The sequence below is a fragment of the Aulonocara sp. 'chitande type north' Nkhata Bay genome, linkage group LG19, assembly GCF_057382095.1.
Source record: "Aulonocara sp. 'chitande type north' Nkhata Bay isolate Kocher_YH1m ecotype deep benthic linkage group LG19, A_spYH_male_GT1.1, whole genome shotgun sequence".
Taxonomy (NCBI): domain Eukaryota; kingdom Metazoa; phylum Chordata; class Actinopteri; order Cichliformes; family Cichlidae; genus Aulonocara; species Aulonocara sp. 'chitande type north' Nkhata Bay.
In genome coordinates this window covers 28,911,138-28,923,287 of record NC_141362.1, presented here as the reverse complement: position 1 = coordinate 28,923,287, position 12,150 = coordinate 28,911,138, and the positions used below count along the sequence as shown (strand labels likewise).

At 41.7% G+C, this 12,150-nt stretch overlaps 1 protein-coding gene across 2 annotated transcripts in view; it reads right to left on the bottom strand.

Annotated features, from left to right (window-relative positions):
• Nucleotides 1-12,150, bottom strand: part of bahd1 (bromo adjacent homology domain containing 1) — a 36,335-nt gene that overhangs the window by 10,338 nt on the left and 13,847 nt on the right. For both annotated transcript variants that reach the window (XM_086274692.1, XM_086274693.1), the window contains exon 2: nt 3,861-5,618. In XM_086274692.1, the coding sequence (XP_086130818.1) occupies nt 3,861-5,487 (1,627 nt within the window). In that variant the 5' untranslated portion in view covers nt 5,488-5,618. The remainder of the gene's footprint in view (nt 1-3,860; nt 5,619-12,150) is intronic.

The following is a 12,150-nucleotide window of genomic DNA, read 5'->3' as shown; positions in this document are numbered from 1 at the left end:
AAAAACAAGACAAGCATTCTGCTGTGTGAGAGGGGGGTTGTGCACACTCCCATGACACAGCTGCAGTGGTGACATTAAGGTGAAGTGATGATCAATGAACCCATTTCACAGCAGATTTGTGCACTTGTCATAGCAGGAAATATTCTTAACAGTGGCTCAGCTGCAGTCCCTGTCCCAGGCAGGAAGCCACAGCTGAGGATTAGATTACCAGGATCCTTCAAGCTCGCTCACCTAAATAGAATCCAGTCATTTTTAATGTTGTCAATTACACCTGTGCTTTTCCTGCTATGGCAAGTCAAAATCTCTGCTGACCGACCTATTTGTTGGCTTTCTGAATCTGAAGCTCATCTGCTGCATTCATCGAATCCCTGAGAGTACATTAACACTTTTTTTTTTGCTGTCCTAATAATTCTACCCAGTAAAATTTCAGACAAAGATTGCCTGATCCTGCTTGCCTGAGTTTTTACTGGAAAGTCCATCATTTTGTTCCATTCAGATTAAACTACTACTCATATATACTGTTTTTGTGATCCAACTAGTATTCTACACGTTTTACGTTATTGTGAAATACAACTGTATACCAATCAGTAATTGTCACAAGCTGTCCTCTGCAATCTGATGAGTTTTATTGTGTGCTCAAGAATGGGACTTTACAAAGACTGCTTGAATTTATTTATCATATTTTCACCAGCCAATAAAAAGATTTAACGTTGTGTCCAGAGATGGGCAGTAACTTTTTTCAGCTAACGAGTAAAGTAAGGGATTACTATTGCAAAAACTATTACCGTTACTTTCCCGTATGAACGCTGCGTTACTGCGTTACTAAAACCGTGAATTTTTGCGAGAATGTCTCATGACAGTGACGTAAGCGAGTGCGACGTTCGTGACAACAGCTGTGTGCAGATCAACAATGGATTATATATCAATTGTGGGAGAGAGTATGAGCGTGCAGCGTTTAAAGCGTGGAAGTACTGACCTTACTTTGAGTTTGATTTCATAAAAAGGGACAAAAACATTAGCGTCCATCGTGCGTGGGAAGAAAACTTCTTTTTACAGCGAAAAAAACCCCTAAACTTCCAAGCAAGCACCAAGTGCGCAACAACGTAATGGGAAACTCACAGAGAAACTCGCGGATTCTTCAACTGACCGCGGCACACCTGCACCAGGGTAAACCTCCGCCTACCGCAATCCTGCTTTACAGGTGAAAATAGAGCAACAGGACCGCTGAGTCTTTGACTTTATTTATTTTCTGCTGTGTTTCACTTGCATCTATTTGAAAGACTATGGAAGCCCGTTTCCGCCACTAAAAAAAAAAAAAAAAGCTAGTATCCATAACTCGAAATTTCGAGTTATTTTCTCGAAATTTCGAGTTATTATCTCGAAATTTCGAGAAATATAACTCGAAATTTCGAGTTACTTTTCTCAAAATTTCGAGTTAGCTCTGCCAATCAAAAATATACGTGAATGAGGTCGCTTTCTTGTTACCCGGAAGCATATGGCGCAGGACCGCGCACTCAAAAACGGATCCCAACAAATTAAAGTATGTTTGCTGATAGTAACACCATGTGATTCAGCAAATAACACAGGGATTTCATCATTTGTGAAGCCAGGCTGAAAACACTCAGCAATCTGTGCATTCACGACTGGATGTAATACCGGTAGCTTAGCTGTAGCATTTGTAGCTGAGGGCTTCAGCTTCCGGGTAACATGGAAATGACGTCATTCACGTAGATTACTGATTGGCAGTGCTAACTCGAAATTTCGAGTTGCTTTTCTCAAAATTTTGAGTTAATATGTCGAAATTTCGAGGAAATAACTCGAAATTTCGAGGAAATAACTCGAAATTTTGAGTTATGGATCCTTTTTTTTTTTTTGTGGCGGAAACAGGCTTCCATAGAAAGACTGAGTGTAAACACAAAAAATATTTTATTTTATGTGCTGGAATGTGCAGAAAATAGGTTTAAATATTAAACAAATTTCTTCCAGTCAGAGAATGTTGCATATAATTACATTTTTGCTTGATGCATAAAGTTAAAAGATTAAAACTAATAAAACAAGTTTTAAAAAGAGACTTTTCCATTTGATTACATTTTGTATGATGGATTATGCAGAACAAGTAGAATTGGGCTGAAAGATCTATCGCTTTATCACCTATTCAGGTTGTAAATCCTGTTTTTAAAAAGTAACTAAGTAACTAAGTAATTAATTACTTTTGAAAATAAGTAATCAGTAAAGTAACGGGATTACTTTTTTGGGGAAGTAATCAGTAATTAGTTACTGATTACTTTTTTCAAGTAACTTGACCAACACTGGTTGTGTCCCAAATTACTAATCCTGATTCATTTTTTATAGTAAGAAGGTAAAATTTTCAGACGTTCAAACATCCAACCAGCCCTTTTTCTTGCACTTACATACATTTATGTCTGTATTATTTATAATAGTGATAAGACATCTGTATTTTTCATGCATTATGTGATGAACAGCAGGTCCTCCTGCACATTTGCTGAGACTCTGAATCATGAGGTATTGCCATCTTTTCTTAAAAACTGATGCTTGGGTGAATGAGCACTTCGAGACGTGCATTTCCTCCATCCTTGCACTTCTTCCTCATTTCCTTCCTCGCATCCCCCGCTGGGCGAAGCCGAGATTCGAGGAAGAGACGAGTGAGGGAAGCGAGAGGGCCCATTAGCCAAATGAAATGCAGCTTAAGCTGTACACACCTCGAAAGATGCCACAAAATGAGCAAGAGAGCGAGGAAGCTGTCAATAAAACCGGAGGTGTATACACCCAAACAGTAATGAGGTCTGTTCAGGCAGAAAAGTGGCAACACCTGTGTGGGTGGACCACAGACCTCTTTGACAGCATACTTGTCACAACAGGAAAAGCACAAGTGTACTAATGACATTAACAATGGGTCTGTGCTATTTAGGTCTCCTAGTAAGCCATGACAGTATGACACAAACACACCCCACACACAATACCAGCAGCCAGTAAGTAAGCAGCCAAATGAAATTCAGCCATTATTTATTCTATTATGTACGTCTGTTCTTTTCCAAGTTAACATTTCCACTGAGATTAAACTTGGTTCTCTAGCAGATAAAAGCGTAAGTCCTCACAGACAGCGTGACCTGGTTGTGACTGCTAGAGACCAAAGAGTGGCAGAGAGAGAGTGCGTGTGTGAAACTAGTGTTATTTTGAGATCGCATTCAGGTGTTTCTAACCATACCCCCACATATTCAGACACTGTTTAACCCCAGCGTGCTTTCCTGTTCAGGCTCACATCGCTCACTTTGAACACAGAAACTCACAGCAGACACTCGAGCCCGTACAGCTCAATTGTATTCAGCCGCACAGGCCTCGTGTTCACCGTCCAATGACTTTTATTCAAACGGAGACAAAAGGGGTCTTGCCCTTTATCTGATTTTTTTTTTTTCCAACTTCCCACTCAAGTGACATGCCAAAGTGGGAGAATATAAATGGCTCATATAATAGCTATTCTCAGCACATTGTACTCCTTTGGCAGCTGGATGAGCGGGGCTCTGCATGCAAAATAATATACCCATACTGTGCTGATGAACATTTAATACTTCTTCAAAACGCTTACTTAGATAAAAGGAGCCCGTCACAGAAATACGACTCCACTTGTGAAAACAGCTGTTTTAATGTCATTTATGAATCTTGAGGGCACTTTCTGAAGCCTAAAAGAAATCTGATCTCAGTTTGTATTTGGAAACAGAATACTGATGCAAACTTTGACAGGAAAATGTAATTTTGGTTGCACAAATGCCATAAGTAACTCATTAACTTGGAATTTCTACTAAATGAATTCTTGCAAATTAAACCGTGTGATCTCCGCTTACCTCTTTTTACGCTGTGGTTACATTTGATGCAGTCTGTGGGGCCAGAGGAGCACGCTCCTCTGTTAATTGCTGGAATCACACTGGTATAAGCAGAGTAGCCGTTGATCCTGCAGGGCTCTCCGTAGCACGGTTTCACTGAGGTGCAGCAGTACACTGGATGGTTAATCCCTGAGGGTTGGGGACCCGTGCTGGGGAGCAGCTTCGGCCTCTTGCTGCCGCTTGGGCATAAAGCGAGGGGTGATATGGTGGAGGCGGAGTTGTCCGGGTGGCTGAAATGGACGTAGTAGCCTGGGAAACAGGTGTACGTGTGCGGGCTGATGGTTATGGCCGCCGGGTGGCCGACAGAATGGTGGTGGTGATGGTGGTGGTGATGATGATGGTGGTGGTGGAACACCTCAGACAGTGAGCCGTCCTCTGGTTCCTTGAAGGTTTTGTCATCCAGGAAGAGGGCTAGCCTGTGAAAGTACTCGACACATCTCTCCTGGGAGCAGCAGTAACAGGACGACACCTCCGTCTCCACCTGCTCCTCTTTGATTGTTTTTAAGGAGAATCCCAGAGAAGAGCCACAGTGGAGAGGATGCTTGACACACTCCTGCCCCCCTGTGGCACCCTTCCACTCCGGATCCAAAGTCTCCGTCTTACACAAACTGCAGCATTCCTGGATGGCGGGGCTCACCTGGGAATGGACTGGATCTTCTGTGCCCTGTTTTCTGTGCTTTAGTTGCCCCTCATGTTTGGGATGTGTTCTTCGTTTGGTGTGTGTTGTTCCTTTGCACACAGGCTTACCACTCATTCCATCCTGAGTCGTAGCTGCAGCTTCACTTCTACTCCCTGGCTTGGACTCCACCTTCCTTTGCCGTTTGGCCCCATATGGGGCACTGGTGAGTTTGAGCAGCGTTGCAGCGGTGAGGCCTGCTTGACGCCGAGGTGTCGGTGCAAGCAAACTCAACCAGTCGATGTTCTGAGCCTCAGCTGTGGAACGCTTTTGTTTTTTCGGTCTCTCTTTTTGGACTGCTTTCCCTTCCAAAGAACCTTTTTTGGTTTTCTGATCTCCGTGTTCAGTTTTAGTGAGCTCTTTTGCTGGCTCTTCGTTGGATGGCTGACATTTCTTTGCGTTATTCGCCATGAGTGAGTCGCCTTTGTAGAGCAGCAAGCTGTTGACAGCCTCAGCGTTAAGCGAAGCCATTCTCCTTCTGCGGGGCTCAAACATAGCTGAGGGCATCATGAGTAAGGCGTCAGATTGGTTGTTTTTTGGTTCCAGTGCTTGCTGATTGGCGACAGAGGTTTTCTTGAGTCTATGTTTGGTCCCTCTTTGGATGGAGTGTTGCTTCTTTTTAACTTTTACACTCCTTTTCTTCCCAGCTTTTAGTGCATTCTTCTCTTTACCAGCAGCTGCTTTCTCCTCCAGACGGGTGAGCAACACGCAACAGTCCAACGCATCTCCATCACTCACGGCTAGTTTCTTCTTTTTATTTCGGTGCAAGTCTTTCTTGTCCCTCTTTTTCTTCCTCTTCAGCTCAATCACCCCCCCTCTCCCTTTCTTCACACCATCCTGCTTTTCCTTACTTCCCCTCTCCTTCTTGGGCTTTCCGCATTTCGCCGTCTGGCACCGCTGGGCTTTCACCATATTCTCAGCGTCTGGGAGCAGATTCACTAAACTGTCTTCATCCACGGGTTTCTGATTGGTGGAGGGTTTCAGCTCAGACTGGGCTTTCAGTGGATATCATCATGGATCATCATCTGGGTCCATATGGCTCTCTGAGAAGACACAGATCAGACATTCAACATTAAAGCTTAAGCCACACACAGATGTTACTCATGCAGAACCTGAAAGTGACTTAATGTAACAGACAGGATCTTCTGATGCATTATGTAGCAACCAGTTTTACTCCGTTTGCTGTCAATTTTCCACATCCACAGAGAATAGGAGCACTTAGGAAACCCCTCTCCTTAACATGCAAATACGCTTCATGCTCAAGACAGAGGATCAGACACCAAAAGCACATCACACGCTGCACGCACATTATGCATTCAGACTGCTCTCCCTTTTTCTTTTAGATGCATTTTAGATTTAATTTTTCTCCTTTTACACTATCTTGATCACAACACGCTGATAACCACAACATTAAGACCACTAAAATTAAGTATCATTAATTAATACACTGTTAAGCTGAGAAACTTTGGGTCTAGCCATTCATGTGAATCTTACTTTGACACCTACCGCCTACCTAAACCTGTTCTTGATTGTTAACTTATTGTTCCAGAGCAACAGGTGTGCTGTTGCCATCACACCTGTAGTATGGGAACAACACACCTCGACAGCAGTGGTCTTCCTCTGGCTGAACAATGCGGCCAGCCCCCCCACAAAAAACAGGAACACAACAAAAATGCTGCAAAAGCGGTCACTGTGGTATCTGTGACATGATCATGACAATAGTGAGAAAGGGCACACAGCCAACTCTTCACATAAAATGCTCATATAGATAAATCAGAGTCCTTTGTAGTAAATGCACACATACTTACTTAGTGCCTTTTAAATTTTTTTACTCTCACACAGCATTTTATTCTATGCCTGGCGTACATCCATCCATCCATGGAGTTCAGTTCCTTGGCCAAAGCACAGATTGCAATGAGGACTGGAGCCTCCTGGAATTGAACTGTAGATCTTCTGATCAGTAGATGACCTGCTTTGCCTCCTGAGCTGGCACTTTAACGTTTAGGTTTAATATTGAGAAGGGCTGAATTTTGACCTAACCCACCATCTTGTCCTAAATAAGATGCACAAAAAGGACAAGAGGTGGTTGTAGCTCTGGAGGTAGAGCAGATCATCTACAAATCGGAAGGTTTGTGGTTTGATCCCTGGCTGCTCCTGCCTGCATGCCAAATATCCTTGGGCAAGATCCGAACCCTAAGCTGCTCCCTGATGCATCCATCACAATGTGAATGTTACACAGAAAACACATAAGCATTGAAAAAGAACTGTTTGTATAAATGAGGGAGGAAGTGTAAAGTGTTTTGAGAACTCGGTTAACATAGAAATGCCCTGTTTAAAAACCAGTCCATTTGTCAAACTGACCCAAATTTCCTTTTTTTTAAAAAAACAAAACAAAACAGGAAGTGAAACTCTTGCCATTTACATTTACAGGAGTATCCTGGGCCAAGATAGGCAGCATTAGCCTAGCATGTTATATGGCAGGAGAAACCAGAGCGCCTGTAGAAAACCTGCAGAAGCACAGGAAGAAAAAAAAAAACTCCACACATAAGTGTTTGTCCTGGTTTGAACCCAGGATCCTGTTGCTGTTAGGCAAGCACTGTGGCTAACCTCTGAGCCGCAGTGCAGTAAAAGCCGTTTTTGCTTAACCTAAACAAGCAGCAAGCTGTGCAAAACACAAAGCTCACAAATATGATTTGAACTGCGGTCTCTTGGCAGACAAACCAGTGCCGCCTTCTTCCACTGCCTCCCCCTCCAGCATTCTGATCTGATCTGGACTGTTTAAAGGAAGGCCGTTATCTCTCTGGATCCAATACTGCTGTGGCTGTTGTGTTCAGGCACCAGTGCTAAAGGGCACCTTGTTCGTATCACTGTGGCCCCACTGCATCTAACTGAATGGCAGCATTTGATGCCCTGGGATGAGAATGCACTGGATGCTCCCAGAGGACCCGTGTGTCCATGCCCTGATGGGTCTGAGCTGTTTTAGCCGCACGAGGGAGGCTTGCACAATATTCCACAAGTTCTTTTAATGTTGTAGCTGATCAGTGTATGTTTAGTTTAATGTGCTGTAGCTTCCACGTTTCGGTTTTTATTTTGATTCGAGTTTTAAAAGAGAACTGTTGGCTTTTGATCCTTCGTATTAAAAGACCATTTTGCCTTGAAGTCACATTGAAGCAGATTAATGACTCAAGCAAGTCACTGAGAGCCTGTTGGGTTGCAAGCACCCACTCACTGCTAAGACACAGAAGCCAAAAACCAGAAAAAGGTGAGGCATTTGAGTGATGCATTTAATATTTGATACGATGGATGCTCAGACACTCGCTTCTCATATTCTCATTTATAGTGTCAACGACACAACAAACTCTTTCAATTCACTGTAAGATATGAAATTAAGCAATGATTGTCTGACACTTAGAGGCACAAAACAAACAGTACCACGAACAAATGACTCATGAATCGATCCCGATTCTACAAAAAAAAGAAAAGAAAGGGAAAAAAACTGGTGGCAGAAACACTTGTCACACAATAGCCTCTTCAGTTTCCATGTCAACAGGCTGATACCAAAGCAGCTCCAGCAACTTTAGAACAAACGATGCATAACAAGACTTACGGCCCTCCGTAACTCACGGCTTTCTGCTCCCTCAACGGGAAAAAACACCTCACTTAGGAAAAGCCTTTAGATATCCTGATGACTCAACTCCGGCGACCTTTATGTAATGACACTCGTGTGTGCAGCAGAAGGAGATGGATCGTGCTTCTTGCTGCAGCCGTGGAACACAATTATGCTACTTGACCTCCAAGGAGTAAGTCAACATGGGTCCTTTTATTATAAGTGACTCTCCAGTGAGAAAATCCCTGAGCTTTCACAAACATACACAAATGATCAAGTTCTGAGCACGCTTCTTATTAATAGATTCAGTGTAAGTGTATGATATGAGTTAAGAGGCTAACGATACTACATTTCAATCACTATATTTCAGCCAATCATGGAAGCCTATTTCATTTACACACTAGTAAAGGTCTGTTCAGTATTTAATGTGAGTCTAAAAAACTCTTCACTTCAAAACACTGCTAGGTTTCAGATTTAGGGTATATACATATAAATAGAGTAAATGTGGCATAAGTTGTTTTTTACGATCTTAGGCACAGACATATGGGCAAAAGAAATAAAGGAAAATGACAAAAAATGTGCACAATTACTTTTAATGTTGAAGGAACTACTCATGTCATACACAACTACAAATCCCAGATTCCACAGCGACTTCGCAACTTCCTTTCTTCTTCTCAAATGTAATGCTTTGAATTTTTACTGTAGTATTTATATGGTTATTAACAGTGTTGTATGTTAATAGTTATTTAAATAAATTATTTTGTACTGTGCATGTATAATTATTCACACCTCGAATGTCTTAACATTAGTGGGTCGAAACATTTTCACAGGTCATTTAAATTAAGGGTTGTAGGTAGAGTAGTTCTTTACATGAACAAATGTATTCTTGTTAAAAAAGGTTAATATCATGTAGACTGATGGTTTCTATCCGGTCGTTAAGTCTGACGTCACTAGCCGTGTCTGGACCTAAACTCCGCTGCAGGTCCATATATCAAACGATCACTATGGCATTACTGAGAGTTGAAAAACTGTCTAAAGTCTTTCATCTTTAATAAAATGATCAGCGTTCTGCTCTACCAGGTGTAACAATTGAGTTTAACATCCAGGCATCCATGAAAACGGAATTTATGACATTTAATGGAGTTAGAAGTTAGCAGGGAGTTAGCTCGCTAGCTTCTATCTAAATACAATATAGCATGTCCTGACTGCGGGGTTTTGGAAACAAATTAAAACGTACAGCTCTGCTATCACTTCCAGCATAAATGAAGACAGAAAACTAAACAGCAGTGACGTTTGTAGGGTTACTGAAGTTTGGCTAGCTGGTATATAATGATGTGCTACGTGACCGCTAGCGACACAGCTATGTTAGCATAATATAAACAAGCTAACTTTTTTTTCCACTGGATAAAAGTTAACGTGAGTGTTCTCGGTGGTCAGGAACAAATGTAATCGCATGGCAGGATGCTGTAAAAGGACCAAACTTCAGCCAGGAGAACAACTGAGATAATCCATCCACAATACGAGGTTAGTCATTCATATACTGCTGCATGGGCTGGGCTGTAGTTACATCCTAAGGTTTTAAAAACTGAGCTTAAATAAATGATTAGCGGTAATAAAAGCCGAGGGAGGTCAACAGTGATCACTGACTGTTTTAGGAGCTTTTTGAGATCAAATAGAAGAAAATACAAAACATTAAACATGTTAACAACACAAAAGCCATATTAAACGCAGACTACTTTAGACCTGGAAGTAGGATTCGTCACGTCATCACTTAACGACCGGATAGGAGCACATGCCATCGTTTAACAATGTCTTGGGTCGCAGTAAGTCTGCTTTAGATGGTTAAAACATTATGGCTCATCATCAAACTCTCTATGGAGAATATGAGTGGGATTTTTACGTCCAGAATGCCCCTGTTGAGACATTAATAATAATTTGAAATATGCATATTATCTCATTTACTTTAATGAAAAAAAAAAATCCTATAAATCACCAGAAAAAACAAAAAACCTTTCACACTTTGAACACCGAGCAACAACCGCCTGCCATCTTTCTAAAGGCTACGATTGACAACAACTGATTGGAGCTGATGGTATTGTGAGACGCTCTTACAAGCCCACAGTAAGTGATGTTTATTATCTGTACTCATGTTGGCTTTCTATAAATCAAAGCGCATCACATCATGCTGTAATCTTTTTTGCCCGTTGTCCTGTTTTTAAAGTGAACCACTTAGGAGTTCCAACAGGGCTTTAATGGCTGCGATGGGGGCATTCAAGGAGAGTGTATGCGTGTGTGCGCCGGAGAGGGTTATGAGAAACAAAACAAGGATCTCATACACTGCACGCTATGAGCTGTCTCTTTGAAATTCACCTTTAATTATGGATTTAAATTTTTTAAATTTTACAATTAGGCAGCGCAAGTCTAAAAAAAAAAAACTACATATAGGGCTGTGCCGTATAACATCGTCCACGACATTGTGATATTGCTGTTATAGCAACGCCACACGTTCTTAGTGCGCATAATAATGAGACAAACCCGGGCATGCACCTAAAAAAGGCGAGCTACTTTAGCAACCTCCAACAAAGCACGATGCTTTGCAAAATAAACAAGAACACTGTTCCTGCCGAAGGTGGAAACAACAAACTAGTTTTCCACTCGAGGCTGAAAACATCGTCAACTATAACCGGGCTACAAAGGAGTAGATACTAGCAGCTGGTGATGTGCAACCCAAAAGTAAACAAATGACTCAAACCAAGCATCGCCGGCTGCTAGTTGCACTCCATATGGCAGGAAGAGCAAACGGTGGATGGAAATTACTGATGTGGTTACACGGTGGAAAATCAGTGCTTTAAGCAGCTGGTTAAAAAGTTAAGGTTAACTTAATATACTAAAGTTTTAAGCAGTTATTCTATATTTTTACTTAAAAATTCCAGGCAAAAGCTAGCTGGGACACTTTTGTGCTTACATTTGACTTCTGCCATGTCACTGGATATACTGCTGTGCCACTACTATCACACTATACTGCTGATGCTGCTTCTGCTGGCACCTTGTTTCAGTAGATTCACACTTTGATTTAGAAGGTGTGCCATCAGTGACAGCAGCTCACTGGAAAAAAAGGAAAATCCCCCTATTTACTTACACTGACTGCAAGCATCACTGAAATGTAGCTTGCTATTTTTTCTATGTCATGAGCTATATCATTGCACATCATCTTGAAATATTTTAATATCATTTTAAGGCTGTATTGCCCACAATAAATGGTGTAAAATAATATTTTAAAAAACCATAAGGCACTCTAGTATTTACACGAGTTGACCTTATCAGCAAGTGTGCAACAAAGTGCATTTTTTTACTATGTCAGCTTGCTCTCAGGTCCCACTTAATGAAAGGTTGATTAAACCAAAACCTTGTGTAGCTCCTTTTGGAGTTCTTTAATTATAGTGTGAATAGTTTTATTCTGCTTTTCCAGTCATTTTCCCCCCGTCTGCTAATATAAAATATGTGCAAGACTTTCTGCGCTAAAACCTGAGTACAATTTTTTATAAGCCACAGTGCATTAAAATGAATAACGACACGGAACATACTCGGGCTTAACCAGGCGAACCACTGTAAACCCACTTAGATCCGGAGCGGACAACTCCGCCCGGACGTTTTTGAAACCATCTCATAGCTCGGTCTTACGGCCCTTATTGGCGGATGAGTCGGTGAACCGTGAAATGCAATCCATGAGGGAGAAATTTAATTTTTCAGATAACAAGAGGACAGAGGGAGCCTCACATTGAGTTTCTGTCTGTGGATATCAAATCAAGTTACTTCATTTGAATAAGACAAGCGTGCACAGTGGAAGGACAGGAGCTCATTGAAGAGCATCATCGTTTCCCCTGGCTAAAGCATCGCCACGCTGACCACAACAAAGAACGCGGCCTTTCAGCAGAGGGAATTAATGCCAGAGTATTACGGTCACTTTT